General features: G+C 58.4%; 3 protein-coding genes across 6 annotated transcripts in view; 1 reads left to right on the plus strand and 2 right to left on the minus strand.

Annotated features, from left to right (window-relative positions):
* The first annotated feature begins 258 nt into the window (after positions 1-258).
* PHOX2A (paired like homeobox 2A) lies at positions 259-4,856 on the plus strand. Of its 2 annotated transcripts, none has more exons than XM_082629124.1 (3): positions 259-505; positions 2,657-2,844; positions 3,771-4,856. In XM_082629124.1, the coding sequence occupies exons 1-3, from the start codon at positions 289-291 to the stop codon at positions 4,245-4,247; spliced, it is 882 nt and encodes a 293-aa protein (XP_082485250.1). In that variant the 5' UTR covers positions 259-288; the 3' UTR covers positions 4,248-4,856. The 2 variants fall into 2 exon arrangements, with proteins under 2 accessions (XP_082485250.1, XP_082485251.1); XM_082629125.1 differs by having other exon boundaries at positions 3,795-4,856.
* A 57-nt stretch (positions 4,857-4,913) lies between these two features.
* On the minus strand, positions 4,914-20,147 carry INPPL1 (inositol polyphosphate phosphatase like 1). 2 transcript variants are annotated; one of them, XM_082629122.1, is made up of 29 exons: positions 20,062-20,147; positions 18,813-19,227; positions 15,931-15,994; positions 15,688-15,838; positions 15,342-15,462; positions 14,953-15,093; positions 14,616-14,709; positions 14,419-14,508; positions 14,154-14,252; positions 13,890-14,040; positions 13,694-13,800; positions 13,253-13,355; positions 12,973-13,169; positions 12,554-12,671; positions 11,847-11,943; positions 11,407-11,545; positions 11,190-11,289; positions 11,004-11,092; positions 10,687-10,768; positions 10,466-10,555; positions 9,805-9,918; positions 9,578-9,666; positions 9,057-9,144; positions 8,809-8,964; positions 8,485-8,563; positions 8,249-8,389; positions 6,245-6,917; positions 5,859-5,992; positions 4,914-5,747 (listed from the first exon to the last, which is right to left on the minus strand). In XM_082629122.1, the coding sequence occupies exons 2-29, from the start codon at positions 19,007-19,009 to the stop codon at positions 5,657-5,659; spliced, it is 3,795 nt and encodes a 1,264-aa protein (XP_082485248.1). In that variant the 5' UTR covers positions 19,010-19,227; positions 20,062-20,147; the 3' UTR covers positions 4,914-5,656. The 2 variants fall into 2 exon arrangements, with proteins under 2 accessions (XP_082485248.1, XP_082485249.1); XM_082629123.1 differs by lacking the exon at positions 14,953-15,093.
* Positions 20,148-21,888: 1,741 nt separating this feature from the next.
* The window catches only part of LOC309807325 (folate receptor alpha), a 35,841-nt gene continuing 31,400 nt past the window's right edge, over positions 21,889-26,329 (minus strand). Inside the window, exons 1-4 of one of the 2 annotated variants that reach the window (XM_082626749.1) lie at positions 24,171-24,341; positions 22,929-23,117; positions 22,681-22,816; positions 21,889-22,531 (exon numbers count right to left, since the gene is read on the minus strand). In XM_082626749.1, the coding sequence (XP_082482875.1) occupies positions 22,245-22,531; positions 22,681-22,816; positions 22,929-23,117; positions 24,171-24,320 (762 nt within the window). In that variant the 5' untranslated portion in view covers positions 24,321-24,341 and the 3' untranslated portion in view covers positions 21,889-22,244. Of the gene's footprint in view, positions 22,532-22,680; positions 22,817-22,928; positions 23,118-24,170; positions 24,342-26,329 lie in introns of those variants that run through there. The other variant, XM_082626748.1, reaches the window with a different exon arrangement.

Genomic DNA, 26,329 nt, shown 5'->3' on the forward strand with positions numbered 1-26,329 from the left:
GCTGGGGGCGGGGCCTTGGCCGTCCAGGCCCCGCCCCGACGAGCTCGCCCCGCCCCGCCCCCTCCGCGGGGTCCTACGCGTTAAAAGGCGCGCGGGCCGGGTTGGGCTGCACTTGCGTTGCACCAGGGCGGATTGCGGCCGCGACGGGGCGGGCGGACTCGCGAACGCTGAGAGCCGGCCTCGGGTCCTCGGCCCCTGGCGCTCCAACCCCCATCTTGACCCCCACCCGGCCTGGGACACCAACTCCCACCCGGCCCGGCCCGGCCCCCGCCCCCGCCCCCCGGGCCGATGGACTACTCCTACCTCAATTCGTACGACTCGTGCGTGGCGGCCATGGAGGCGTCCGCCTACGGCGACTTCGGCGCCTGCAGCCAGCCCGGCGGCTTCCAGTACAGTCCCCTGCGGCCCGCCTTCCCCGCGGCCGGGCCTCCCTGCCCCGCGCTCGGCTCCTCCAACTGCGCGCTTGGCGCTCTACGCGACCATCAGCCTGCGCCCTACTCGGCAGGTGAGCCCAGCCCCGGTACAACCCTCCTTCCAAATCCTACGGCACCCCTAGCCCCTGCCCTACTCGGCTAGTGGTTGCGACTGTCCCGCACAGCCGCCACAATCTCTGCCCTAGCCAGACCCTCCAACTCCCCGCGGGATCCACAGTCCCTCGTGTAAGACGGGGTTCCCTAGGCAGAGTTGAGCCCCACCCTCTCCTCCTTCCCGTTCCTCTTCTCGCTGCCGTATCCCTATCCCGTGCTCGTTGGGTCAAGGAAATAGATCCCCAGTGTAGCCCCAGGCTCCTCACCAGGCCCTCCCCTGCCCATCTGCAAAGACTGACCACTAAACCTCTCCATGCCCTGTATCCTTGGAAAATGCTCTCGGCTCAGGCCAATAAGACCTCCCATCCTTATCATTCCCACCCCGCTTCATGCCCGACCCCCAGCATGGACCCCAGCGTCAGATGAGCTGCCCAGCTGGGAGCCTTCCCAGAGCCCCAGCACCATCAAGCCCCTACTGCCTGGTTTTGAACCCATCCTACCTGTGCCCAAACCCTCTTGCACTACTGAAACCCATTCTGTGGCCAGAAGAAAAGGATGCTCAGCTCATTAAGCAACTTTCATTTCCCCATGCCTCCTGGAGATTCTCCCAGCTAGAGTACTGCAGAACCCAGAAGCAGCCCCGTGCAATACCCAAGTGCCCTGATCCAAGATCCCCATCTGAACCTTCAACCTCGTGGAGCCTCTTAGCCACCCCCATTGCTCCAGTTAGAGTTCAAGCTGCCCCACCCATCCTCCTTATCTTCTTCCTTCCTGGGAAGACCACCGGGACCCAGTAGAAGATTGGGACCTGCGTGGTGGGGAGGGATGGTGAGAGAGACCTGGATTTGGAGAAGTGAGAACCAGGGAGATGGAGTCAGAAACTGGAACGGGGATGGGGAGATTGGGTACTCTGGGTCATATGCAGATGGGGACTGGGGAGCTGGAAACAGAAAATGGGGAGATGGGCCCTAGAAAGATGGAGGTCTGAGATGGAGAAGATGGGGACAGATACAGAGAGATGTGAGCAGAGATGGGAAGATTGGGGTACTTGGGAGAAATGGGGAACCAGGGTTGGGGAGATGGAGATAAAAACCAGGTGATGGGGACAGGAATTATGGGAGATGGGGACCAAGGAAGATTGAAAACAGAGATGAGAAAGATGGGGATAGGAATGGGGTGTTGGAGACAAGGATTAGGGGAGATAGAGAACTAGAGAGATATGACAAAGATAAGGATATTGGGGATCCCTGGAGAACAGGGAGAACTAAATGGGGGCTGGAGACAAGGATGGGGAGATAGTGTCAGAAACACTGTCTGTGGGGCAATGGGTACTGGGAAGGGGTAGATGGGAGACAGGGATGGGGAGAGTGAAGGGAAGGGTTGGGGCTGGTTTTTGGAGGAGTTGGGAGACAGAGAGAGGTGTCTGGGAGGAAGAAGAAGGGCAAAGAGAAGATGGAGGAACCTGGGAGGGGAGAAATAAGAACCTTCTCAATGGGCAAAGAGAAGAATGGTCCAGGAGGGGAAAGTTGCAGATAGATGTGGTTGGAGAGAGATGAAAAAGAAAGGGGGACACGTGGAAGAGAATGCGATATGAGATCGGGCTGAGGAAATGAGGCCTAGGAAGGAGAGGGATGCAGGGTAGAGGCGGCCAAATTTTCACATGTCAGAGAGTCCGTGGCAGGGCTGAAAGTAGACCCGCGGTTACTGGGGAGACACAGGATGTTGAGGAGACCTGACAGACAGCTAAGGCTAGAGTGCATAAGCAGGACCTGAAGTCAGGCCGACTGAGGGAGAAACACACTGAGGGTCGGGTCCGGTAGACTGGCGGGAGATAGAGGGAACACTGCGGAGGGCCAACGACAGGCCAGCAGTCTGGATCCGAGGATCAGATTTTGGTTCCCTCTCTGCGGCTCTTGGGCCATAGGCCTCCCCGCGCCCCGTCCGCTTTCACCCCTGCCGGCTCCATCCAGCGATAGGGAAGCTGATCCGTACTGAGAGGACCAAGCCGAGAGGCCAGGTCAGGGGCGGGGGATGGTGAGCGATCCCTCAGGGGAAGAACACGGCGGGCCGGGATCGGCCCCTCACATTCCCACCCTCGTTGATTTCCCCCCTCCTGCACACACCCGTAGTGCCCTACAAATTCTTCCCGGAGCCGTCGGGCCTGCACGAGAAGCGCAAGCAGCGGCGCATCCGCACCACGTTTACCAGCGCGCAGCTAAAGGAGCTGGAACGCGTCTTCGCCGAGACTCACTACCCCGACATTTACACGCGCGAGGAGCTGGCGCTCAAGATCGACCTTACCGAGGCTCGCGTGCAGGTGCGTGTTTGCGCGGAAGTGTGTGCGCGCGGAGCGGGGCCGGGAGGTTAGTGCCTGACACCTGTGGGTCCGAGGGACAGAGGGGCCTCACTCGGGCAGCGGGCGGGTACAGCCCGGGGGCGGTGAGCTAGGACCGGGGGCCAGGGTGCAGTCTGGAGGTGATTGGGCAGGAGAGGACCGGCAGCCCCGGGAGGCGGCAGGGCCAGGCGGGTCCTGAGGCCTTCGGAAGAACTGAGCTGTTCAGCCCCACGATATCTCCTCAGTCTCCCGGGTAGGGCTGGGCACGCAGAGTGATGCTTGGGAACCCAGGACGGAGGCCGAGTGGATAGAGGGTCAGCTCCAGGTGGCCTCGGGGCCAAACGAGGCCGAGCAGTGGGGGAAAGCCAGTCAGCGCCTCCAGGTCCCCTCTTCGGGGACCTGCAACTGTGAAACCTCTGAGCCTGGAAAGCCCGGGTTCAGGGTAGGCGTAGGAGCTGGGTCGGGACGGACTTTCGTCGATCTTACAAATCTGAGTACAGATGTTCAGCTGGCACGCCTTTACTGCACAAAAGGCTTCCCGACTGCCCTAACCCTCTCTCCACTGCCGTGGGACGCTCCGGGGGGACTCCCGGAGCTTCTTGTAGGAAAGAACTGGGGCGAGGGCTTTGGGTGATGAGGAGAGCGAAGGCGGAGTTCCCTCCAGGAGACAGAGAACACTGGGAGGCGGCGGGATCCGCGGGTGAGCAGATCCCAAGGGGAAGACCCTAAGGACCTGGAGGAAGGGGCTAGTGGAAGAGGGGAGGGAGGCGAGGGACGAGGAGGGGAGGGAGGCGAGAGACGAGGAGGGCAACGAGCAGAGTGGTGGAGGGGGTCAAGACTCCGAAGGCTGGTAATAATCCTGACCGGCCCCCTCCGGAAGGAGGTCTCACCGCGCCTGCCGGCCCCGGGCTGACCGGCCCCTGTGCCCGCAGGTCTGGTTCCAGAACCGCCGGGCCAAGTTCCGCAAACAGGAGCGTGCGGCCAGCGCCAAGGGTGCGGCGGGCGCGGCGGGCGCCAAAAAGGGTGAGGCGCGCTGCTCGTCTGAGGACGACGACTCCAAGGAGTCCACGTGCAGCCCCACGCCCGACAGCACCGCGTCGCTGCCGCCGCCGCCGCCTGCGCCCGGCCTGGCCAGCCCGCGCCTGAGCCCCAGCCCGCTGCCCGCCGCCCTGGGCTCCGGGCCTGGAGCCGGGCCGGGGCCACAGCCGCTCAAGGGCCCGTTGTGGGCCGGCGTGGCGGGCGGTGGGGGCGGCGGACCGGGCGCGGGTGCGGCGGAGCTGCTTAAAGCTTGGCAGCCGGCGGAACCCGGGCCCGGGCCCTTCTCGGGGGTTCTGTCTTCCTTCCACCGGAAGCCCGGCCCCTCCCTGAAGACCAATCTCTTCTAGCTGCCGACCTCTAGAGGCTCCGGGCCTGCCGCCTGAGACGCCCCTGCCCCTCCAGGATCTGACAGTCCCTCCTCATCCTGGCCGCCTGCCTGATGTCCCCATCTGTCCCACCCCCAACCGTGTCTGACACCTATGTGTGCCCTCCCCATCTTTGGAGACCAAGTCAGGGCCACTCTCTTCCTCACCCACCCCTACTCAGTGGAGGGGGATACTTTTCACTGGGATGCCCTCCAGGAGAGCCCAGAACCCCTTCTAGCCTGGTTTTCTTCAGAACCGGAACCAAACAACGCCTGCCCCTAACACAGTGCCCAGAGGTGACTCCTCAAACGGGGACAGCCTGGCTTCCTCGCCTGCCCCTGCAGCTGGCTGGGTCACTCAGCTTGGAGAGCAGTCTGCTGCTCCAGCCCTTGGGCCCACCCACACTGACCCCACCCGTGCAAAGGCTGGTCGTCATTGGGATAACGAGTGGCCTGAAGGGTCCCACCACCAATTTCTCCCTCATGCGTCCCCTCCCATCCCCAGCCGGTCTGGTACAGAGGGCAGGCCCGTTAGATGAGTGGAGGAGCTGCCAGGTCAACGGGACAGAGGGGCTTCCTCGTTCCTGTTTTTTTGTCGTTGCTGTTGTTGCTCTTTTCCTTTGAAAAACTTGTAATTTATTGAGGTGAGTTTTGCTCAATCCAAATAAAACTTAATTTATTGAAGACAGCACACCGGCAACCCTTCTGAGTACCCACGATGGGGACAGGCTACCTGCAAGAGACCGGTTCCTCTTGTGACCAGCGAGGAACCCCGAGCTGCCACACAGCCCCAGGGCAGGGCGGTACAGACCAGGAGACAAAACTAAGCAAACTGGCGCTTTATGGCCGAAATTATTCCCTCCCACTTAAACCGGCCCCCATAACATTAAAGTGCCCGCCCTCCCTAAGCCCATACAGAAAAGCTTAAATAAACCCCAGTCCAGTTCTCGGGCTATTCCTTCATTTCCGGACGGACACCCCCCAGAATGGGGGTTGGGAGAGGTCTTAGCCGAGCCCCTCCACCCGTGGTTCAGGCCAGGCAGAGGGCAGCAGGAACAACGGTGAAAGTAGGGGCCCACGACGTACCCATATGGACCCCATGGCCTCCCGGGGGCTGGAGGAGGGGTCCAGAAAGGGAGGACAGCACCAGAATAACCAAGATCCTCGGTAACCACGGCAACTGACTTCCCGGGCCCCAACTCTAAAAGGTGAGGGGCAGGATGTCCTAACTAGGGCATTCCAAATGATTGGGCAGTAGGGAACGCAGATCCCCAATAAATAGGCAGAGAAGTACTGCCCCGCCTGCTCGTAATTTTTCAACTCCGGAGCTCTGGCTGGGCCTTCAAGGGCAGGTTGAGGCGCTCAGTTCTTAGCTTCGCAGTGCCACCGCGATCACTTGCTGAGCTGCAGGGTGTCCAGAAGGAGGCGCTTGTGAGCCGGGTCCTGCACCCCAGCTTCCTCCAGATCTTCTTCGGTGATGTCGCTGTAGGGGTAAAATACGCTGGGAGAAGGGCGAGGTGGTCCAGAGAGCCCGTAGCTCCGCCCCCGAGGCCAGCCCCACCCCCACCCCGTCCACCTCCAGCCCCGCCCCCACCTGAGAAACTCCAGGTCGTCCCAGCCATTGTGCACCAGGCCCTCCTCATAGCGCTCCAAGCCGATGGCCCGCAGCCAGGCTCCCATGCCTGCCTCGCCCAGCCCACCAGACCGCCCGACCTGCGGGCACGGAGCCTGAGGGAATAGGGCACGTCAGAGAGAGCACCGAGGGTGCCTCACACGCTGAAGGACCTATACACAGCCACATTCTACCGCGTGCTCTGGGGTGGGGAGAGAGGCCAGGAGCGGGTCTGGTTCATATGACCTCCAACTCCTCCCCAGTGCCCAGCTCAGGGCAGAGGCAACACCACTGAGTGCTGAATGAAGTCAAAGTATACCACGACCCATGGGCAAGCACACACCGCCAGCCACCCCTAGTCCACATACCTCTTCTGCCAGGTCCTCCTGGATGCTCTCTCGGATGCGAGGTGGAGGGAAGCTGAGAGGCCGGCCATAGTCCGAGGGCAGTCCCCGGGGTGGCTGCAGCTCGAGGGGGCCTGGCAGGAGCACGGAGCGGCCAGGCCCAGCAGGAGCGTAGTCCACCTCACTCAGTGTCTTGGCCATCTGTAGCACTGAGCAGGAGCGATCATCCCCACTGGCTGCCTCCCCCAGGAAAGTGCTGGTGGGTGAGGGGCCTGGGGGCAGTGGGGGTCTTGGATGGGCCTTGGGAGGTGGTGGGCCACGGGCCTCACCCGCATTGCGGCCCCGGATCACTGGCCCTGGCAAAGGATCCAGGCTGGGGGGCAGGAAGATGGCCGAATCCGGCAGAGGTGGGGGTGGAAAGTCTGGAGGGGGCAGTGTGCCCCCAGACTCTTCATCTGATGAGCTGCCCTCTCCCACACGGGGAGGCCGGTGGCGCCCAAGCTGCGGAGCAGGCACTGTGATGGCCACTTTGTTCTTGGTGGCAGGTGGGACAGGGGCCCTGGCAGGCGAGGGTGGCTCCGGGGGCAGCAGCTGGTGTGGGACCCCTTCAAGGACGTAGTAGGCAGGGTTATTGAAGCTGTTCTTGGGTGAGGGAGCCACCACCCCTTCCAGCTCTGGAGCGCCCTCTGGCTTCAACCTGGGTTTGGGAGCAGAATAACTAAATCAGGACCCAGCAACCCAAAGGGAAGGCGGTGGGTGCAGTGGAAGGAGAACTGGACTGCGAGTCAGGAGACGTAAGCCCCTGGTCCTAGACTTGCACGTGACCTTGAGCACATCACTTTCCCTCTCTGTCCCTTGGGGTCCTCATCTCTAAAACTGGGGAGACAGGGGAGTTGAATGGATAACCCCTGAACTTCCTTGCCTTACTCGCTAAGATTCTGCAATCTTTTTTGATTTTGTAACGGTGAAAGCTGAGCGTAAATGGGTGAAAACAGAGGCCAGAAGGCAGGACAATAAAAGCCTTCAATGAGAATGACCAGCCAGATTCGGAAAGCCATCTGAGGCCAATCTACTGGGGAATCTTACTCAGGGATTCAGGTTAGTTTTACTCAAGCCTGGAGATAAAACCAAGGTGACTGATAACAGCTGAAGATGATTGAAAACACACCAGCAGTTTTTATTTACGTTCAAGTAACAATTGGATATAATTAAAAAGCAAGCCTCACTTTTCCAAAGTATGACCCACAGAATACTACAGTTGACCACTGAACAACACGGGCTTGAACTGCACGGGTCCACTTATACGCAGATTTTTTTCAGTACTGCAGCACTACATGATCTACAATCCACAATAGTTGAACCCGTGGATGTGGAACTGCGGATACGGAAGAACTGGGGATACAGAGGGATGACTATAAGTTATACACCCCTAACCCCTGCCATGTTCAAGGGTCAACTGTAGTTCCCCAGGATATTAATAGTTATTGCATGGAAAAGTTTCCTGGCCCATTAAGTTTGGGAAACTATATTCAACAGAGTTGAAAAAGGATTTCCTTCCTGTCCACATGCTCAGAGCTTTTGCTGATACTATTGTGCACTGGGAATACCTAAGAAAAGAATCTAGCAACAACCATTTCCCAAACTCATTTGACAACAAACCAGTTACCAGCGGGGGCATCTTGTAGGACAGTGGTCCATAGAACGCCCCTAGGGAAATCCGTGCTGAGACGAAGGCCTATCCCCAAACAGAAGGCTCAAGTTAAGTGTTTACACGGAGGGAGCTGTTGCAGAAACAATTTCTAATTCTATTTTTTAAGGCAGAATTGAGAGGAAAGGCTGACTGTGCTCCCTTTGACCAGAGAGCCACACCTTCAGGAGGCCTGGCTGGCCAGTGGCCACGAGCGTAGGGCCCTGCCACCTCCGGCCATGCGGCAGCAGAGCAGCCAAGCAGCAGATGATCCCCAAGCTGGCCCTGAGAGCCACGCGCAGCGATGGATAAAGTCGGGGGTGACAGTTTCCTTCTCTCACCTGGGGGTCAAGGGCTCCTCCCGGGGAGCAGCTCGAGGTGGGGCTGGGGGCCTCCCAGTTGGTGGTGGTTTCTCTGGTTCTTCAAATAACTTGGAGAGCGGACAGGAGGCCTCTGTGGAGGCTGGCTTGCGGCTCCCTGACCTGCCAGGGGTGCACAGGGGAGGAGAGGTGAAGTAGGGGCTGACCAAGAGCCCCCAGGCACCCTTCACGTAGCATACCACACAGCCCCAGCTCACCTGGGCTCCTGGCTGCCTCGGGACACAGAGGGGGCTTTGCTCTTTGCTCCTGCCTCATCTTTATCAATGCTGATCCACTCTGGGGGAGGAAGGGAAAGGAGACTCAGAGGAGACTTGGGGTCCTGCATCCCACAGGCACCCCAATGGGCTGCTAGCCCCTTCCCAGCTACTCCTTAGGGAAGGCCCACCCCCAGACCTGGCTGCAGAACTGCCAAATGTTCCAGGGATTCCAACATGCCCTCCCTGCAGCCCTGGTCCTCCCCTCCTAGACCCGCCCACACCACCCCATCTTATGCCCCACACCCCTCCCAATGGGGCCCCCACCATAGAGTCGCTCACGGGTGCCCAGGCGCTCTGTGGGCACCCGCACCTTCATGGAGCCACGGATGTTGCCTGTCTCCTCGCCGCGGTGGGACAGGAAGGTCAGGAACTGCTGGGCCGTGCTGCCAATCATGGACTTGAGCGCCACCACACACTCCCCTGAAGGGCAGATGGAGCAGACCAGCAGACTGCCAAGCCTTTCTAGGGCTCTGCCCGGCTTTCTGTGCCCCTTGGCCCCCCTCGACCCTCACCATAGGATTCGTAGCCGTCCATGGACTTGACTGTGAGCAGGAGGTGCTGGTCCTGCAGGTACTCGATGTCAGCCAGAATGGGCTTGAGCTGGGGCGCAGAGAGGCCCAGTGAGGAACAAAGGCCCACCCGCCCCCTCCTGCCACACCACCACTCACCCCACCCTCAAGCTCGTCCGTGCTCACTCCCGTCCACTCTTAGGAAAGATCCTAATCCATAAGGTAGAAGACACAGTCCTGCATGGGCCTCTCAGAGCACTTAACAGCCCTGTAATTAATTTTCTGCAATGACCAACACAGGACCTGATGTTTAGCAAAGGCTCAAGAGCTATTCATTGAACGAATGAATGAACCAGCTGCAACTTGGCTCCCCCCACTCCCCCCAACAAAGCATGTGCCCTCATCCTCACTCACGCCCACCCCACACACAAGCCCATGCTGCCAGCTCTGCCCGCCCTCCCAGGCAGGCTCCAGGTGGCGCTCTGCTGCACCTCCCTCTCTGTGGCCTCACCCACAAGCCTCACCGTGGGCAGCTGGCGTGAGGACCACTGCACCTTGAGGAAGTTGATGTTGTCACTGCTCTGGGCATCATTTTCGAAGCTCTTCTTGTACTCTGGGTGGGGGTGGGGGACACCCAACTGAGCGCCACCTCTCAGCTTCCCTTCTCTCTAACTAGAGGGCTGACCACTCTGGGCACCTCGGGCCTCCCATCCCCTCTGGCCCACACCCAGCCCTGGGCCCTGCCTCTGACCCTCCAGGCAGGTGGAGTAGAACTCAATGAAGAACTTGGTGCGGCTGGCTGTCTTCACAATGGCCTCGATGCTCTCAAACTCGATGTAGGCCTGGTCTGAGGTCTTTGAGAGCCCTGAGGGGCAAAGGGAGGAATATAGACAGGAGGGCTGAGAGGGTGGCAGAAGGAACGGGACAGAGAGACTGAGTGCTGGGACGGGGAATCAGCAGCCCTGGCAGAGCAGGAGGGAAGGCCAGGAGGGACCTCCTCCATCCCAAGCAACCAGTAGCGAGACCCCAAAGCCCAGACCTGGGACTGGGACAAACAGACAACCCAAGATGAGAGACCATCTGAGAGAGGGCCAGGGACCAGAATGCCTGCAGGATATGCCTGCCAACAACCCACCACACCACCAGGCACACTCGGGTACTCAAGTGGCCCCAGGCAGATACACACAACGTACATGTTTACGTTCACATGCTCTTGGGCATGTACCTCCTGTGATGACCCAGGCAACACAGACACATCACATATTCAGAAACATTCCTACACGTACATGTAAACACCCAAACACACACACACACACACGTTTAGATGTATTCAAACCTATGCACATCCCCAGGCCAGCACCTGCAGCCACCCAGATGGATGCCACACCCACAAGCACATCCAGAATAGCCACCTTTCTTGGAGATGAACTGAGAGGTAACTCCAACCTCAAATGTCCCAAACACGGGGGAGTGGTCGCTGGTGACGATGTCATCTGTACAACCTGGGGAGGGGAGTAGGAATGAGGGCTCAGGGGAAGGCTCCTTATTCTCTGCTGGCACTTCCCAAAGCTGAGGCAGAGTTGGGTCAGTGACCACCCAGGATCACCCATCACCCTGTCTGGGAGGCTCTGACCATAGGAATTGCAGATGATGTGGGTCTCGGGATAGGACTTCCAGAGAATCCGGTCACACCATGAAGGCACGTTGGTCCGGACCTGGGGCAGGGGATGGCAGCGTGGTCAGAGGTCAGCTGGGGCCCCACCACAGTGGCCCTAGCGCCCACCTCCTTCCTCGGATCCTCACAACATGCAACATCACCCCTGAGGCCCCAAGGGGCCACAGAAGCCGGAGCGGTAAGTGCGGAGGCCTGGACCCTTGACCCCCCACACACTCTTGATTCACTGCAGCCCTGGGGGGTCTCCCCAGGCCCAGCTCCTTCTCTTCACTCACCCCAGTTGGCTTCTGCTTGTGCCAGGCGTATGTGTCCCGGGAACCCCGCTCATAGCGGTAGGTGGGTGGGAAGGAGATCTCCTCCTCACCTAGGGAAGGCGGGGGATGGAGGAGTCAGGGCCCGAAAGACCCAGGGACACCACAAGGATCCTGGCCCTCAGGGACCCCCGCCGGGCCCATACTCACTGAATCGAAGGAAAACCTTGTGCTTTTCCCGCTCCAGGTTGAGCTGGTCCACCCTGAGCAGGGGCTCAAACTCCTTCCTGCTGATGTAGTTCAGGATCTCCTGGGGTGGGGACACAAAGGCTGGAGACGTTCCCCCTCGAGCCAAAGCCAGGGGTGAGAGCCCCCCTGGCCCCCAGCCCAGCCTCCCTACCAGCCACCTGCCGGGCCCTGCTCACACCTGTATATCCATGTCAAGGCGGTAGTTGAGGTCCCCGAACCAGAAGAGGTGAGTGAAACGCAGGGAGATGTCAAAGGCACTGAGCTGCCGGTCACCCAGCGAGAGCAGCCGCAGGATGTCCAGGTAGTTCTGGTTCCGTCTACAGTGGGGGTGGGGGGAGGCCTCCAGGGTCAGGTGTCAGGGACAGGTGTGAAGGTAAGACATCTCTGGCTGGGGTCAGGGATGGGCCAGGGATCAGGGTCCCTGGGGACAAAGGAAGGAACTGGGGACAAGGTCAAAGTCAGGGAGAGACAGAGGGGTCCTGAGTTGAGGTAAGGAAGAAGGGGGCCTTGGGGGACAGGGATGTAGGATGTACTATAGACTAGGATATGGGAGAGGGAATAGCTCTTTGATGAATAGAGGATGAGGCTAAAGAGACAGTTGAGAAGGTTCCCCCTCACCGGGCAGTCTTCTCATTTCCCGAGGTGAGGTGGCAATTCACAAAGCCAAACGAGGTGCCATTGAACATGAAGGAGACACCCACGGCCCCCTTGTTTCCTGTCAGGGCAATAGAAGAAGGCCTGAGTCACCCCCGGTGGGCTCCCAACTCTCCCCTCTGCCTGTCTAAGCAGCAGTGGGAAGATCCTCCCGACTTCCCCACATACCATGAGACAGGCAGGCCCCTGCACACACACCCATGCCCTCCTGGGGGTCCACACGGGGCACATGCAGCCCCATCTGGATGGCCTGGGTCTGTCGGCATGTGTGAACAGAGAGCCCCTGGAGATCACAGGGGACCCCAATGGTGAAGCTGCAAGAACCTGCAGATTCTGAGCAGAATCTATCCTGAGGGACCACTGGACTGCAAACAGGGAGACCTGTGCACTATGCCAGGTGCCGGGCTCTACCACGTACTAGCTGTGTGACCTTGGACAGCTCACTTGACCACTCTGGGCCTGAGTTTTATCATCTAAGAAATGGAGGTAATTATCCTGGCCCTGCCTTCCTGGTGGGGCTGGAAGAGATTTAGAATACGAACATGCTTTGCAAAGTTCAAAGAGTTCTATAGATGGGAAAGCTGAGACTACCCAAAAGGGGGAGACTCTGGACCCTGGGCTGGAGAGGAAGCAAGAAGCGTGGACAGAGGGACCCCACCCTCCCTACTCACCCAGGGTATTGGCGATACCAGTCTTCACGCTGGATGTACTGACATGGCTGATGCGGTTCTCATGCTCTGGCTTGACCAGCACAGCCACCTTAATGTTCCACAGTGACTGCATGGCAATCTGGGGAGGGGGTGCGGGGTCACCCCTGCCCCGATCTGGGCCACTGTCCACATCTCCCCCACCCCGCCCAGCCCATACTACAGACTGTTCTGGGTGTCACAAAATAGGAAGGGCTGCCACCCTTTTCCTGAGGGACCAGAGAGAAAGAGCCCTTCCCAAAGCATAAAGGACTCCAGTTAGACTTCCTAAAGGATATGCCCAGGGACCAGAGGGAGAGCTCTCCAGGGTCGTGCGTGAGGTCAAGCAGGATAGTTGGGGGCGGTGTGTGAGGAGGCGGGCTGGACAAGAGGATGACCCTCACCGGGCGGTAATCCAGATCTGTGAGCTCCTTGAGGCTCCCGCGGAGCAGGTCCAGCCACTCGCGGTCGCCCACCGAGTTCTCCTGGGTCCCAAAAACATAGATGTCATGGGGTATGGTCACCGTGACCTCATCCAGGGTCTTCCCCAGACCCTTCGATGTGAACCAAGATGTCACATTTTTTGGAGGCGGCACACTTCCTGGAGGGGGAGTGGATGCGGGCGGTCAGGCCCCTGCATGGGGCCCTTCCTCTCTCCCACCCCAGCCCCTGCACGGGCCTGACCCATGTTCCAGGTGCCTATGAAGACGGAGATCATGTCGGGCTCGTCCTGCTTGGAGTGCTTATTCTTCATGAGCTGCAGCAGCTGGCAGAAGGCCTCCCGCTTCTGGGGGGACAGCAGCCAGTCAGGGGCAGGTGGGTGGCCAGGAAACCCCCTTCCACGGGGACACCCTGCTAGGTGGTAGGTCCAGGAGGAGACGGACATGCCTCTCTGGCTCACCACCATACACCCACTCCTCAAGCATACAACAGGTGCTCAGTAAACGTTCACTGAATGAATATTTGAATCCACCCTCGGGCCGCCCACTCTCAGCACACACACTCTTTGCTCCGTCAGAACTGCCCCCACCACGAGGGATGGCGTGCCTACATCATGTGTTCCCTCTCTTCCCATCCAGCAGGGACTCCTGCAGCCCCCAGTGGCCTGGCCCACCCGCTGCTCACCCGGGCGCTGACAAAGATGAAGTCCTTGCGCTGTGTCCGGTCCTTCTCTTTCTCAAACACGACGCCCAACTTGTTCTGGACCCGCTGGGACTTAATGAGCTGGCGGACTAGGGGATGGAGGATGGGTCACACCAGCCTGTGCCCTGAGGCCCAGGGGCCCACCCCGCCCCCCACCCCAGGCTGGGCCCTGGCTCACTGCGGTCATGCGTGAAGGTCGTCCAGTCCTCCTGTGAGTCCCGCTGTCTCCGCAGCAGCACCAGCCGCCCACCCTCCACGTCCACACTCAGCGTGAACTTCTGTGACTTCCCAATCTTGGTCAGGTCACCCAGGGTCACATCCAGCTTCACCTACAGGCCAGGAGGTGGAGGGGCTGCTGAAAAGACCTGGGGGCAGGCAGCACCCCCTTCACCTCCACCCGCTCTTTGCCCTGTGAGGTTCCCCCCCGCCCCCCACCATGTACCTCAAAGGCCTGCACGGGGATGGTCTTGGCCTTACGTGTGGATGGCTGCAGCGGGGTCGGGGGTGCTGTGGAACTCATGTCCTGTAGGGCCTTCAGGGCCTGGAGAGGGCAAGGACAGGGGAAGGTCAGGAGCCTTGCCGAGGGCTGGAGCGGGGAGGGACACGGCTGATGTGGGGCTCAGTGCTAAACTACAGATTCAGGGTTCAGATCAGTTAGAGCAACGCAAGTGGCTAGGGACTGGTGAGTGGATCAGGGGTCGGGGCACCTTCTTCTGGATGCCTGACAGGAAGTCCTTTAGCACTGACAGCTTTAGCACCAGGCTCTCTAGTTCCTGCTCCCCAGTCTGTGGTGGGTTCTGCGGGGAGAAGGAATGAGGCTCGTCCATGAGGCCACCAAGCAGGAGGCACCCCACCCAGCGCCAGAACACGAACCCGCTCCCCAGAGGTCTCTCCACAATCCCACCTGCTGCTGCAAAAGGCGGGTCACCATGGGCGAGCTCTGCTGGTCAAACACCTTGGACAGGATCTCCAGGCCCGACAGGACCTTGTCCACCTCACTATGAGAAACATCAGGTCAGAACTCCCCACCCCGACCCAAGTACAGGGAAGAGGGGCTGAGTGTGTAGCTTCAGCCACCACCGAGAGGATACAAGGGTTCAGGCGAGGAAAAGTCAGGAGGCAATAGCTGGTTCCTGGTTCAGGGCCAGAGGTCAAAGGTCAGGGCGTTTGTGTAGCAAGGCAGCGGGAGAGGACAGGTGAGAGGTAAGGGTGCAGCGCGCGGCGCTGGATGTCCCAGGTACCTGTGCAGCCTCCGGCATGAGGTGGCGAGGGTGCGGGTGAGGTGCGGCAGGTTGCTGGCTCCACCCCGCACAGCCTCCAGATCCAGCCCGTAGCTACCCTTCAGGTACTCGTGCGAGACAGTGCTCAGCCCATTGGGAGCACTTCAGGAGGGGTTAAGAAGTCAGTGGAGGCCCCGCTGACCCTGTCCCAGCACCCCCACCCCATTCCTAGAGGAGACGGTACAGGTGGCAGTCATAGTACGACAGGCCAGGGTGTCCGCCTCTGGGGCTGAGATGGGGTGGGGGTCCCTGGGGAGGGCTGGGGGCTTAAAGGTCTTCCCACCTTCGGTGAGGACACAGTTCTCAGAGAAGAAAGGGACTTCCTGCTCAGGAGGGGGTTGGGGTCTCACCTCTCAGCAGCCGGAGTCGTGGGGGTCTCAGGGGCTGGCAGGGGGCTGCTGGGCCCGAGGGGGGCAGAAATGCTGGTAGAGCCAGAGCGCGGGGGCAGTGGGGGCTTCTCATCCTCCCCATCTGTGGACAGGGGCCAGTGGGCAGCAGTGTGAGCCCCCTGCCCTCAGTGAATTACGGGGGACATGATGGCTGTCAGAGACTTGCGTGGAAAGGGGTAAAGGGCCCAGGCACCACGGGGAGTGGCAGCGGGCTTCAGCGAAGTCAGGCTGAGAAGATGGGGTGGGAGGTCGCAGGTAACGACCTGGGATGGGGGCAGGGAAGGCATTCGTACACCGCGGGCAGCACCTGAGGCATCCCGGTCATCCGGCAGGTCTGGCTCTCGCTCCCGCTCCACAGGCAGAAGCAGGGCACACACCAGGCCCTGGTTGGGCTGGGCGTACAGGCCGATGAGCTCCCCCAGGGTCTGGAAGCGGCGCACAGGCACACCCTGTGAGGTCTGCAGGCCAGCAAGAGTGGGAGAAGCGTCAGTCAGCTGGTTCCAAACCTTAGGCTGGAATCAAGGTCAGGGGTCAGGGTCTAAGCTCCTACCTGCACGGCCAGGAAATCTTCTCCATCAGGGAGAATTCGATATGTGTGCACGTGCTTCTGATACCTGACAGCAAAGCAGGGGATCAGAATCTGTCACCCCCAGGCTGGGGTCTAAGTCCCAAGACCCCCCTTCCTCCTACCAACGGGCTCAGCCCCCAGGCCCCTCGTCTAGGTTTCCTTAAAGCTGTTTGCCTGGGCTGCACAGGGTTAATGATGGGGCCAGTCCCCTCTATCCTGCTAGTGCCAAGCAGAGCAGGAATGCCCAGACCCACCCCCCAACCCCAGGCCTACATACACTCCACACCCACTGCAGGGCCCCGGAAGCACCAGGCAGCTCTTTTGTGGCCTCCACAGCTGTCTAAACAGACCCTCTGGGCTATGGTACCAGTCTGGGCCCCCCGCCAGAGTAAGAGTCCTCAGAGGCCTGGGTAACCCGTCTGCGTGCATGGGTGACGTGCTATCACACGTGTGCCTGCTGCCTGTGTTTACACTGGTGTCTGGCTCTGCTGGAGTCAGGTGTGTCTGGAGCAGTTTTGCTGGAGGGTGTGAGGATATCATTCTAGGGCTTTCTCCCCCCTTCCCCAGACACCAGGAAATTGGGATGACCCATGGGGGCCCTCTATGGGAGAGGTGGGCCTCTAGGAGCTCCAAGCTAAGGAGGGGCAAGAGGGGTGCTGACAGATGGCAGCAACAGCTGAGCAGGTGACAGCTGAGCCTGGCCTGGATGGTACAGGCTGCACTCAGTGGGGGTGGAGGATCCCTCTGCAGCCGCACCTCAGGGCAGGCTTGCAAAGGGGGTCACCTGGGCCGTGTGTGTTGGGAAGGAGGTGGGTATTACTAGAGAGGACCAAATGCCTATTTGAGGAGACTCTACACCCTGGCCACAGGGCCAGCCTCTCCCCTCAGGTAAGCCCCGTTCAGGGGCTCTCCTGACCACTGGGCACAAGCTGTGTGGCTATCTGTGTGTGACTGGGTGTGTTGGTTTTTGGACTGTGGGTCTGTGTTTGTAAGAGTAATAGCATCCCATTAACTGAGTCCTGTCTCTGTGACAAGTCAGGTACTCAACGTCCTACAGACGTGATCTCATTTAATCCTCACATTTTAAGGCAGATATTATTATTATCCTTCTTCTCCAGAAGAGGAAACTGAGGCGCAAAGAAGAAAAGTGATTTGCCTAAGGTCATAGAGCAAGTAAAAGGTAAGTAAAAGGCAGAGTTGGCATTTAAAGTCAGGACAGAGGCCAGGACCTGTATCCTGGTCTGCTGGCTGGATTGACTGCGCCTGCTGGGGCAGGGCTGGGTCCTGAATGTTTCCCCTGTATGCGTGGGTGGCATATACAGGTAAGCAAGTATGTTTCTGACCACCCACCCCCAGGTTCCTGAGATGCAGGGAGTAACCAGAGTCATCTGGTAAAGCTGAAGCCCTCACGCACAGACAGCCCCTCACCCCACCCATCCCCTCCCCTGGCAATGGAGCCAGGACTTTTCCCTCCTGGGACAATAATGTTCCCATCCAGACACAGGCCCAGCTGTCCCCCTCCCACTCAACAGCTGATCTAGCACCTGCCTCCCTCCCCTCCCTAATTAGGGGGTACGCCTCAGAGAGGGTTGGCATGCAGGACTCTAGGTTATTCATCTGCCTAGGCTGTCCCTCTTCAGTCCCCTATTGGGCCTCAGATATGGGACATAAGCTGAAACTTAAGGGACCCCTTCCTCTTCAGGTCCACTGCCTAGGCCAGGGTTGTTCAACCCTCAGCACCACTGACATTTTGGACTACATAATTCTTTGTTGTGAGGGACAGTACTGTGCATTGTCGGATGTTTAGCAGCAACCCTGGCTTCTACCCACTAGGAGCCAGTAGTGCGATCCCAGTTGTGACAACCAAAAATGTCTATGGACGTTGCCAAATGTCCCCTGAGGGGTAAAATCAACCCCAATTGAGAACCACTGGCCTAGGCCAGTGTACCCCTCAAGATGTGAGGAGAATAGAGGGGAAAGAGACCCAGGGATAGGGACTTGGGAGGGCTCACGGGCCTGAGGAGGAACATAACTGGGTCTAAACAAAGCAGCCCCACCACTTCCCACTCACCACCTCCACTCCAGAGGCCTACAGGAGCCCACCCAATGTCAGATCCTGGGGCTCGGGGGGCAGCTCAGGAAGAAGACTCCAAAACTGAAAGTGCAAACTCACCAGACACCACTGCCATGCATGGCAGATGGGTACAAGCACAAAACCAGGCCCACTCAAGAGAGCTGCCAAGTCTAGCCCCACGCTCAGCACCCATAGTTCAGGGCTAGGGCAGCAGGATCCCAGAGCCAGGGCACACACACACACTCACTCACTGATTCATGAAATAACGACATGGAGCCATACAGCCTCACTCCCCTTCTTCTCAACACCACCCTGTCCCCAGTCCCAGTCATACATATCCAGGCAGGTCCCAGCCTCAGTCCCAGGGCACAGAAAAGCCCCCTAAGGAAGCTGCTGGGCATCCCCACACACCCCATTAGTTCCTCTCGCCCCAACTCCCACTCAGACACCCAATCCCTACATAAACATAAGTGCACACAACCGTGGGATGCACATCCTCACCCCTACCTGGAGGATGCCTGAGGGGGTCTGCCAGAGACTCCCTACACTTTCCCCAATTACAGCGACCCTGGGCCGCAGGACCCTGCACACTCTGCCCTCAGTGCCGCAGCAAGTGCCCCCAGACACACAGCAGGAAGGAAGTGCTCCCGGCATCCTTCCTCAGGCCCAGCAGAAAGCCAAGGCCCCCACTGTGGTGGGCGCAGGCGTCCCACTGTCCCGGGCCCTCCCCACAGCACTCAACGAAGCCCGGGCCGTGCCCCCGCCCGCCAGGAGCCTCGGCCCCACTCACAGGACGCAGAGCGCGAAGGCTCCCGCCACGCTCTCGCTGTCTCGGACCAGGAAGCTGCCATCGCGGCCTGCCCGGGCCAGCAGCTCCTCGGCGGCGGCGCGGCTCAGGTCGCGGTGGTACCAGGCGGGGGCCGGGCTGCCCAGAGCGGCGCCAGACCCGGCGCCCCCTGGGCCCGGCGCCCCGCACGCCGAGGCCATGGCCAGCGCAGGGTTCAGCGCTGCCCGCGCCCACCGCCCCGCGCCATCCGCCCTGGGACGCTCGGCGCTGACGCTGGGACCGGGCCCGGGTCCAGGGGCTGGGGACCGGGCCTGATGATCCGCTGGCGGGACCGAGCCGGGGATCGGGGCTCCGTGCTCCGCCGCGCTTGCCGCCCGGTTTGCCGCGCAGCCGCCGCCGCCAGCAGCGCCGGCCTCAACTTGAAGAGAAAGAAAAGTTTGTTCAGAGGCGGCGGGGGAGGGGCAGGAGCGGAGCGCAGTGCCGGGCGGCCGGCCCCCACCCCCACCGCTCGGCCCAAGGCCCGTCCCGCCCCTGCCCTCACCCTCTTCCCCGCGGGGAAGTTGCCCTCTGCATTCCCGCAGGAGCCGGGACCCCCCAAACCCCAGGGGAAGCCGGCCTCCCAAACCCCACAATGATCCTGCCCAGCCATCACTACCCGGAGAAGATCCAGCTCCTAACGCCCGCCTCCAAGCCCAAGTCAACCCATCCTGCGCCCCGACACTTTGGGATTCCCGACCCCCTCCTCCTCCTTTCAATACTCACAATTATATGACCCCCAACTCCCATAAACATCTGATTCCACCCCCAAATCCTCTCCATTCGGCCCCCCTACAGACTCGTAGGGTCGAGTTACCAAAATCCCCGAAGAATCCCATGATGAACCAACCTCCTGCCGTCCCTCTCCCCATCACCCCCAACTCCCGTGAAATCCAGCCCCCACTTAAACCTGAACCCCCAAACTCCACTGGGTCCCAATCCCGCGTGGGGGAATCCCCCACAAACACCCAGAGGAGGTCCAATGTCCTCGAATCCCCACGCACCGTCCCTGGCAGCCCCTCTCAGCCCAGGCAGAGCCCTTCCCCCCTCTCGGCCAAGTTCCCTGGCACCATCCCCCATACCCGCAGGCCCCGGCCTTGAGGGGTTCAGCAGTCCGAGATCAGGCCTTTCCTTGCCCATCTAGAAGAAAGTTCCCTCAAACCCCCGGGCTCCCGACCTCTCCCCAGAGCCCCGGCCGCCGTACTCAGACCCCCACCTCCTGGGCTGCTCCGATGCCCCCTTCCCCGGGGAAGCAGCCCTGGACTCTCAGCGGCCACTTAAGATGGCCATCCTCTGCCGCCGCACCCCCACCTCGCCTTCCGCCCCGCCCGCCGCCCCGCCCCCGCGGCTCTCCGCCGCGCCGGGGGTAGAACCCGCGCCCCGCCTCGCCCGGCCCAGTGCCTTGAATCCGGAGCCGCTAACCGGCCGATTGACCTCGCGCAAGTCACGGCGCCTCTCAGAGCCTCGCCTCATGCTCTGTAAAATGGGGATAACTTTATGAGGGCAGACTCAATAGGACTGTTCTTGTAAAGCTCTCCGCACGGGGCCTGGCATTCTGTGGGCACTCCCGAACAGCGGCTATTTTTATTATTAATTAAGGAGTAACGAAGGTGACAGCTGTGTAAACTGTAAAGCGCGGCAATGGAACGAACGGGTATTATTAGCACCCGCCCCCATCCCAGCTACTCCCTCCAAGTCAACAAACTCGAGCCTCTGTAAGCGGGACGCGGAGCCAGGAGCGCCCTAGACCAGGCTCGCTCTGACAACCCCCGTCCCCTTCCCCTCCCACAAGGGCCGGTAGGGCCCCCTGGGCCTCCCGGCAAGGGGGCGGGGTCCTTAGGAAGGTCTGGCCCGCCCCTCCCCACAAAAAGACCTAGCCCGTGGCGGCGTCTCCTGGGAGTCCGCTTCCTGCCCCGCCCCTCCGCCCCCTGGATCCTTAAAGGCGCAGACCTCCAGCCTGGCTCCCACTGCTGCCAACTCTTAGGCCGCTGTCGGAGGATCCCCTTTAACCTGCGAGAGAACTTTCACTTTGCTAAATTGAACTTGTGTCTGGGTCAGTTCCAACGAGCTCCTTTCTCTGTTTCAAATATGCATTGACTTCACCCAGCTGGAGCAAAGCCTGGGACGTGGAGCGGGGTCCGTGGGGCCTTCCAGACTAGATAAATGTAATGACCGAGACTCACCCACACGGTAAACAGCGTCTCAAGACCCCTCCAGCAACCCAGTAACTCGTCCTCCAATCTGTGGCCAACTTCCCCTATCAGTCACCTCTTGGTATGAGGCGGCGGGAGAGACCTGGACTACGAGTCTTCACTCCTGGGTTCTCGTCCTAGCTTGATGACACCTTCTGCCTGGCGTTCTCACACAGGTACCTGCACCTCTCTGAGGAAAACTGCGGTTGGGATGTGGAGACAAAGGCTTCCCCAGGGGGAATGGGGAAGGGGGAGACCCTGAGATATAAACTCAGGCCCAGTTCCTGGGGGCTGTGCAACGACAGAGCAATCCTCTAGGAGAGGCATATCTACCAACCCTGGAGGGGACAAAGGTGCCGGAGAAGTTCCTGCCCCCTGGGAAGCCCCTAAGGGTTTCCGCCGCTTTTCCAGCCACGCTTCCAGGACACAGCAGGGCTGAACCAGTGCAAGGCTCCGGAGTATTTCCTCCCCAGGAACCTCACAGATGTCCTCCCCAATCTGCTCTCTTCCTCTTCTGAGGCTCCCAAGCCCCAACTCTGCCCCTTCAGTCCACATGGGGTGAATTTATTTTCACACCAGACCCGCTGCACCCCCTGCCCCGGGAATCCAAAGCCTTCCCTGGCTCCCATCCCCAGCTTTCCCAGAGCAGCAGAGCTGAGCACAGAGCCAGGCAGACAAGGCCTGGGGGAAAGGAAGGGTATTTGGGGCCCAGTATAAATGAAGTTCTGGACTTGGCGCTCTCATTTGGGGCTACAAGGGCAACAGGATCCCTGAGGACTATTAATGTGCAGGCACTAGGTTTTTAGGCAACATTTAACAACCATGAGAGAAGGAAGGATTATTATCTTCATTTTATTGAGGAGGTATGGTTTAGAGCAGTCAAGCAACTGCTTCACTTTCACATAGTAGCAGAGCTGGGATCCAAACCCATGTCTCATTTCTCTAATCTGAAGGAATCCAAAAACTATGGAATCTGCCCTCTACCACCCACAAACTCACAACTGAAATAATTCATCAGACACGGATGTGTTGGTCTGTTTTTTAGAAGTGGCTGTCAGAGAAACCATAGGCCCCACCCTGGAGCAGGAACTAGATGACAGAGGGATGGGTAATGGATGGAGGCATGCTTAGGGCTTCCTCATTTGTGGGAGCTGAGCTGAGCCCAGCCTGGTCATCAAACCTGGGGACTGTCTGGGGATGGCTGGACTCAGTCATGGAGCCAGAGCGGCAAAATCAGGGCCAGGCAGAGCAGGAGAGGTCTAATCCCCTGGGGCATGGCCCCAGCAGTCATGGCCAAGGCATAGAACCTCGCCACCTCCTCGTTGGGGTTGCCCTGGGTGGGGTCGAACCACATCTGGATGCAGCGGCCACTGCCCCGGCTGTAGTTGCTGAGCTTGTAGGAGTGACTCCAGAGGCCCTCACACAGGGCTGCCGGCGTGGGGAAGTAGAACTCAAATGTGCCACAGGTGGTCCCAGTTGGACACTTGTTAGATCCTGCAGGGGGGGAGAGGGTAGGCACGGACATTCAGCCCCTGGGCCCAAAGCTCATTTCTGGCCCCCCTTAGAAATCCTTGCCCAACCCCAAATCTTCAAACCCCCTTTCTCCATTCTCCACCTCCATCTCTCCACCCTCAGGCCCTCACCTGAGGTCCAGTTCCAGCCCTTGTGCCAGTTGCTCTTGCAGGTGTAGGAGGTGCGGCAGTCTTCCCACCAGCTCTGACAGTCCTCTTTGCACAGGGGCACGTTCAGGAACCGTTCTTTGCGCCAGCTCTGGTTCACCTGGGGGGAGCAGGGGGAGAGAGGGCTCCAGTCAGCCTGAGATGTTGGTAGAAACAGCCTTGACTGAGTTGGGCGACAGCCTGCCGGGGTGGGGTGAGGGAGACACCAGTACCTCCTGGATCCAGGGCCCCAGGTTAGGTGAGCACTCGTATAAACAGTTGTCCTGAATGAAGTGGCGCTTGCAGGCGGGCTCCATCTTGCCACAGTGATCCCAGTTAAAGTTATACAGGGAGGAAGTGTCCCTGTGCAGCTCCTGGCTGACTTTGGCAGAGCAGCAGGCATTCTTCTTCCAGGGGATGCACTGCGGTGGGGGGAAGACATGAGACTAACTGCCTCCCCGACCACAAGCTCTGCCACCTCCAGTCTCTTCCCATTGGCTCTTGCTCTCCTGCCCCAGGTAGGTTTTCCTAGGAACGCTCATTGTTAGGACCTCTCTGTCCTTGGCCTCCAGAAACTCTGGTCTTGGGAGAGACTCGGTTACAACAGTGTGATGGGGAGGCAGGGGTGGTGAGAGCCTGGGAGAAACCCTGTCTTGGGGAGACAATAGTTATCATTTATACAGTGCTTGATACTTTATACAAAGTATTTTATTTTTTCACTAAAAAATAATTACTGAGTACTTGTTTTATGCCAGTTACTGTTCTAGATGCTGGGAATACAGAAGAGAACAAAACAGAAATGTGTGTTCTGGTGAGGGGAGACAGTAAGAACTAAAAGAGAAAAAAATATATATCAAGATCTGATCAGTTATATGGAGGAAATTACAGCAGGGAATGGAAATATGGAGTATGGGATGACTGTTGAAATTTTAAATGGGGTGGTTGTGAACAGCCTCACTGGAAGGTGGCATTTTGAGCAAAGGAGGAAAGGGGATACGCTATGCAGTAATACACGCTGAAGTCTCTCACCCTTTAAACCCCTGGAGTTGCCCACCTCAGTCCTACCCCTACCCCACCACAAGGGCAAGTCCTGTCCCATTGCTCTGTGTGTCTGTGTGCTTCTCTGGGCCTCAGTTTCCTAATTTGTGTCATGTGGAGGAGAATATCATCTACCCACATCACAGGACCCCTGGGAATATGAAATCACACACAGAAAACACATGACACGTGGTAGGTGCTCAGTAAATGATCATTCCTCCTTATTGCTGACACGGTATCCTATCCTGAGCAGGCCACCCCTAGAATCACGCCAGCCACTCCCCCGCATCCTACCTTCACCCTCTCCCACAGTGATAATTCATGATGTGTGTGTGTGGTGAAGGGGCTGACCCCGCGACCCCTCCCTCACCACCCTGACTTCCTCTCCCTTGTCTGAACAAGCCGCCTCCCCACCCAGAGCCACACTCCATCCTCACCTCGTCATGTAGCTTGTCCTCAGGGCCTGGCTTTATCTTGTGGTGCTTGGCAACCATGCAGACATTGAGCAGGTCTGTCCTGGCCTGGGCACTGCACTGGTAGGCCATCCAGGCCAGAAACAGCAGAAGGGGTGTCAATTTCCAGGGCATGTCTTTCTTTTCCTGCAGAGGCAGCTGTGGTTAGGGAGACCAAAGCCTGAGGGGAGAGAGTCCCATGCAGGGTGCCACCTTCACCTCCTGCCTCAGTCTCCCCAGCTCCACACTGAAGGATGGGGTCAGATCCTGTTCCTTCAGTGTTGGGGTCCTGAGGCTCCTTGAGACTGAAGTAGAGAAGATGGGCAAAAGGGGCGGCTCCCTCACCTCAGGTTCGAAGGGCTCAGAAGGGGATCTGGGATTAGAGGGTGAGCCCTAGGGGAATCTTCCCAGGGTGGAGGAGATGCCTTGTGCTCTCACCTTCTCTCTGGACTTGATCTAAGAAAAGTAACTAATTCAGGTCCATGCTCTGCTCCCCTGAAAGGGGCCAGGGACACACAGTGCCTTCATCCTGTGTCCAGCAAGTGCTCTGCCTTTACACCCTGGAGCACCTGGGTTCCCATGCCGGGTTAGAAACCCTGTTAGCCCTGGGGTGGCAGCAACCCAGCTCTGCTGAGTTCTCCGAATCAGCACAAGGATCAAATGAGGTAACACGCAGGATGGTGTTTGGTTAAATGATACAGAAATGACAAGGGTGGGGGTTTTTTTGTTTTGTTTTTTTAAAGATTCTACATATAAGCAGTATCATATGATACTTGTCTTTCTCTGTCTGGTTCATTTCACTTAGTATGATAATCTCTAGGTCCATCCATGTTGTTGCAAATGGCATCATTTCATTCTTTTTTATGGCTGAGTAATATTCCATTGTATATATGTACCACATCTTCTTTATCCACTCAGTTTGTTAATGGACATTTAGGTTGCTACTGGGACTCTACTTTTTTTTTTTTTTTTTTTGGCTGCATTAGATCTTCGTTGCTGCACGAGGGCTTTCTTTAGTCGTGTCTAGTGGGGGCTACTCTGCGTTGCAGTGTGCAGGCTTTTCATTGCGGTGGCTTCTCGTTGTGGAGCACAGGCTCTAGGTGCGTAGGCTTCAGTAGTTGTGGCACGCAGGCTCAGTAGTTGTGGTGCACGGGCTTAGTTGCTCCGCAGCATGTGGGATCTTCCTGGACCAGCTCGAACCCGTGTCCCCTGCCTTGGCAGGCAGATTCTTAACCACTGCACCACGAGGGAAGCCCCTGGGGTGGTTGTTTTTAAACAGCTTTGCTTTCTCAGACTTTTTCCTTCCCTATTCTCTGAAAGCCATTTCCTCCTGTCCACACCCCACATCGTGACTCTGGCCTCCTCAGCTCTTTCTGGACAGATGCACCAGATCCCTACCTTATCCCTCAAAACACAAATGCAGGACCCTAGTACCTGAGGGACAACATAAAAGTCTGTCGCATTGGAGCTGCTAACCAGACAAGCACTTAGAGTCATGGGAGACCCCCAGCAAAAGTGACGGCCCACTACTCTGTCCATGACTGCCTCTCACCTCTCACTCTGCCCATGACAGATCTGTTCCTTTAGGCTCTGTCACTGAGGGACCTAAGAGTTGATAATAGAGACTTTCCTCTCCCTCCCCATCCCCCATGCAGTTGATCACCAAGCCCTGGCAAGGTCTCTCAGAAAACGTTTCTGGAATTCACTTCCCTTGGCTCTGTGTTTGGGGTAAGGTCTTCCCTCCTCCAGTTTCTTCCCCTTCAAGTCACCTTCCCCAAAGGAGCCAGAGTGATCTTTCTAAAGAGAGATATGTACCAATTCACATTCCCACCAGCAGTGCAAGAGTGTTCCCTTTTCTCCACACCCTCTCCAGCATTTATTGTTTCTAGATTTCTTGATGATGGACATTCTGACTGGTGTTAAGTGTCCATCATCGGATGAATGGATAAAGAAGATGTGGCACATATATACAGTGGAATATTACTCAGCCATAAAAAGAAACGAAACTGAGCTATTTGTAATGAGGTGGATAGACCTAGAGTCTGTCATACAGAGTGAAGTAAGTCAGAAAGAGAAAGACAAATACCGTATGCTAACACATATATATGGAATTAAAAAAAAATGTCATGAAGAACCTAGGGGTA

Source organism: Mesoplodon mirus, assembly GCF_964341445.2.
Source record: "Mesoplodon mirus genome assembly, chromosome: 7".
NCBI lineage: Eukaryota > Metazoa > Chordata > Mammalia > Artiodactyla > Ziphiidae > Mesoplodon > Mesoplodon mirus.

Excerpts from the sequence above, each read along its gene's own strand:
- INPPL1 (XM_082629122.1), bottom strand. The coding sequence starts at position 19,009 with ATGGCCTCGGCGTGCGGGGCGCCGGGCCCAGGGGGCGCCGGGTCTGGC. Across the intron at positions 15,995-18,812 it reads GCCTTCGCGCTCTGCGTCCT|GTATCAGAAGCACGTGCACA; the intron begins GTGAGTGGGGCC and ends CTTTGCTGTCAG. Across the intron at positions 10,769-11,003 it reads ACAAGCAGAAGCCAACTGGG|GTCCGGACCAACGTGCCTTC; the intron begins GTGAGTGAAGAG and ends CCCCTGCCCCAG.
- PHOX2A (XM_082629124.1), top strand. The coding sequence starts at position 289 with ATGGACTACTCCTACCTCAATTCGTACGACTCGTGCGTGGCGGCCATG. Across the intron at positions 506-2,656 it reads GCCTGCGCCCTACTCGGCAG|TGCCCTACAAATTCTTCCCG; the intron begins GTGAGCCCAGCC and ends ACACACCCGTAG. Across the intron at positions 2,845-3,770 it reads TTACCGAGGCTCGCGTGCAG|GCTGACCGGCCCCTGTGCCC; the intron begins GTGCGTGTTTGC and ends TGCCGGCCCCGG.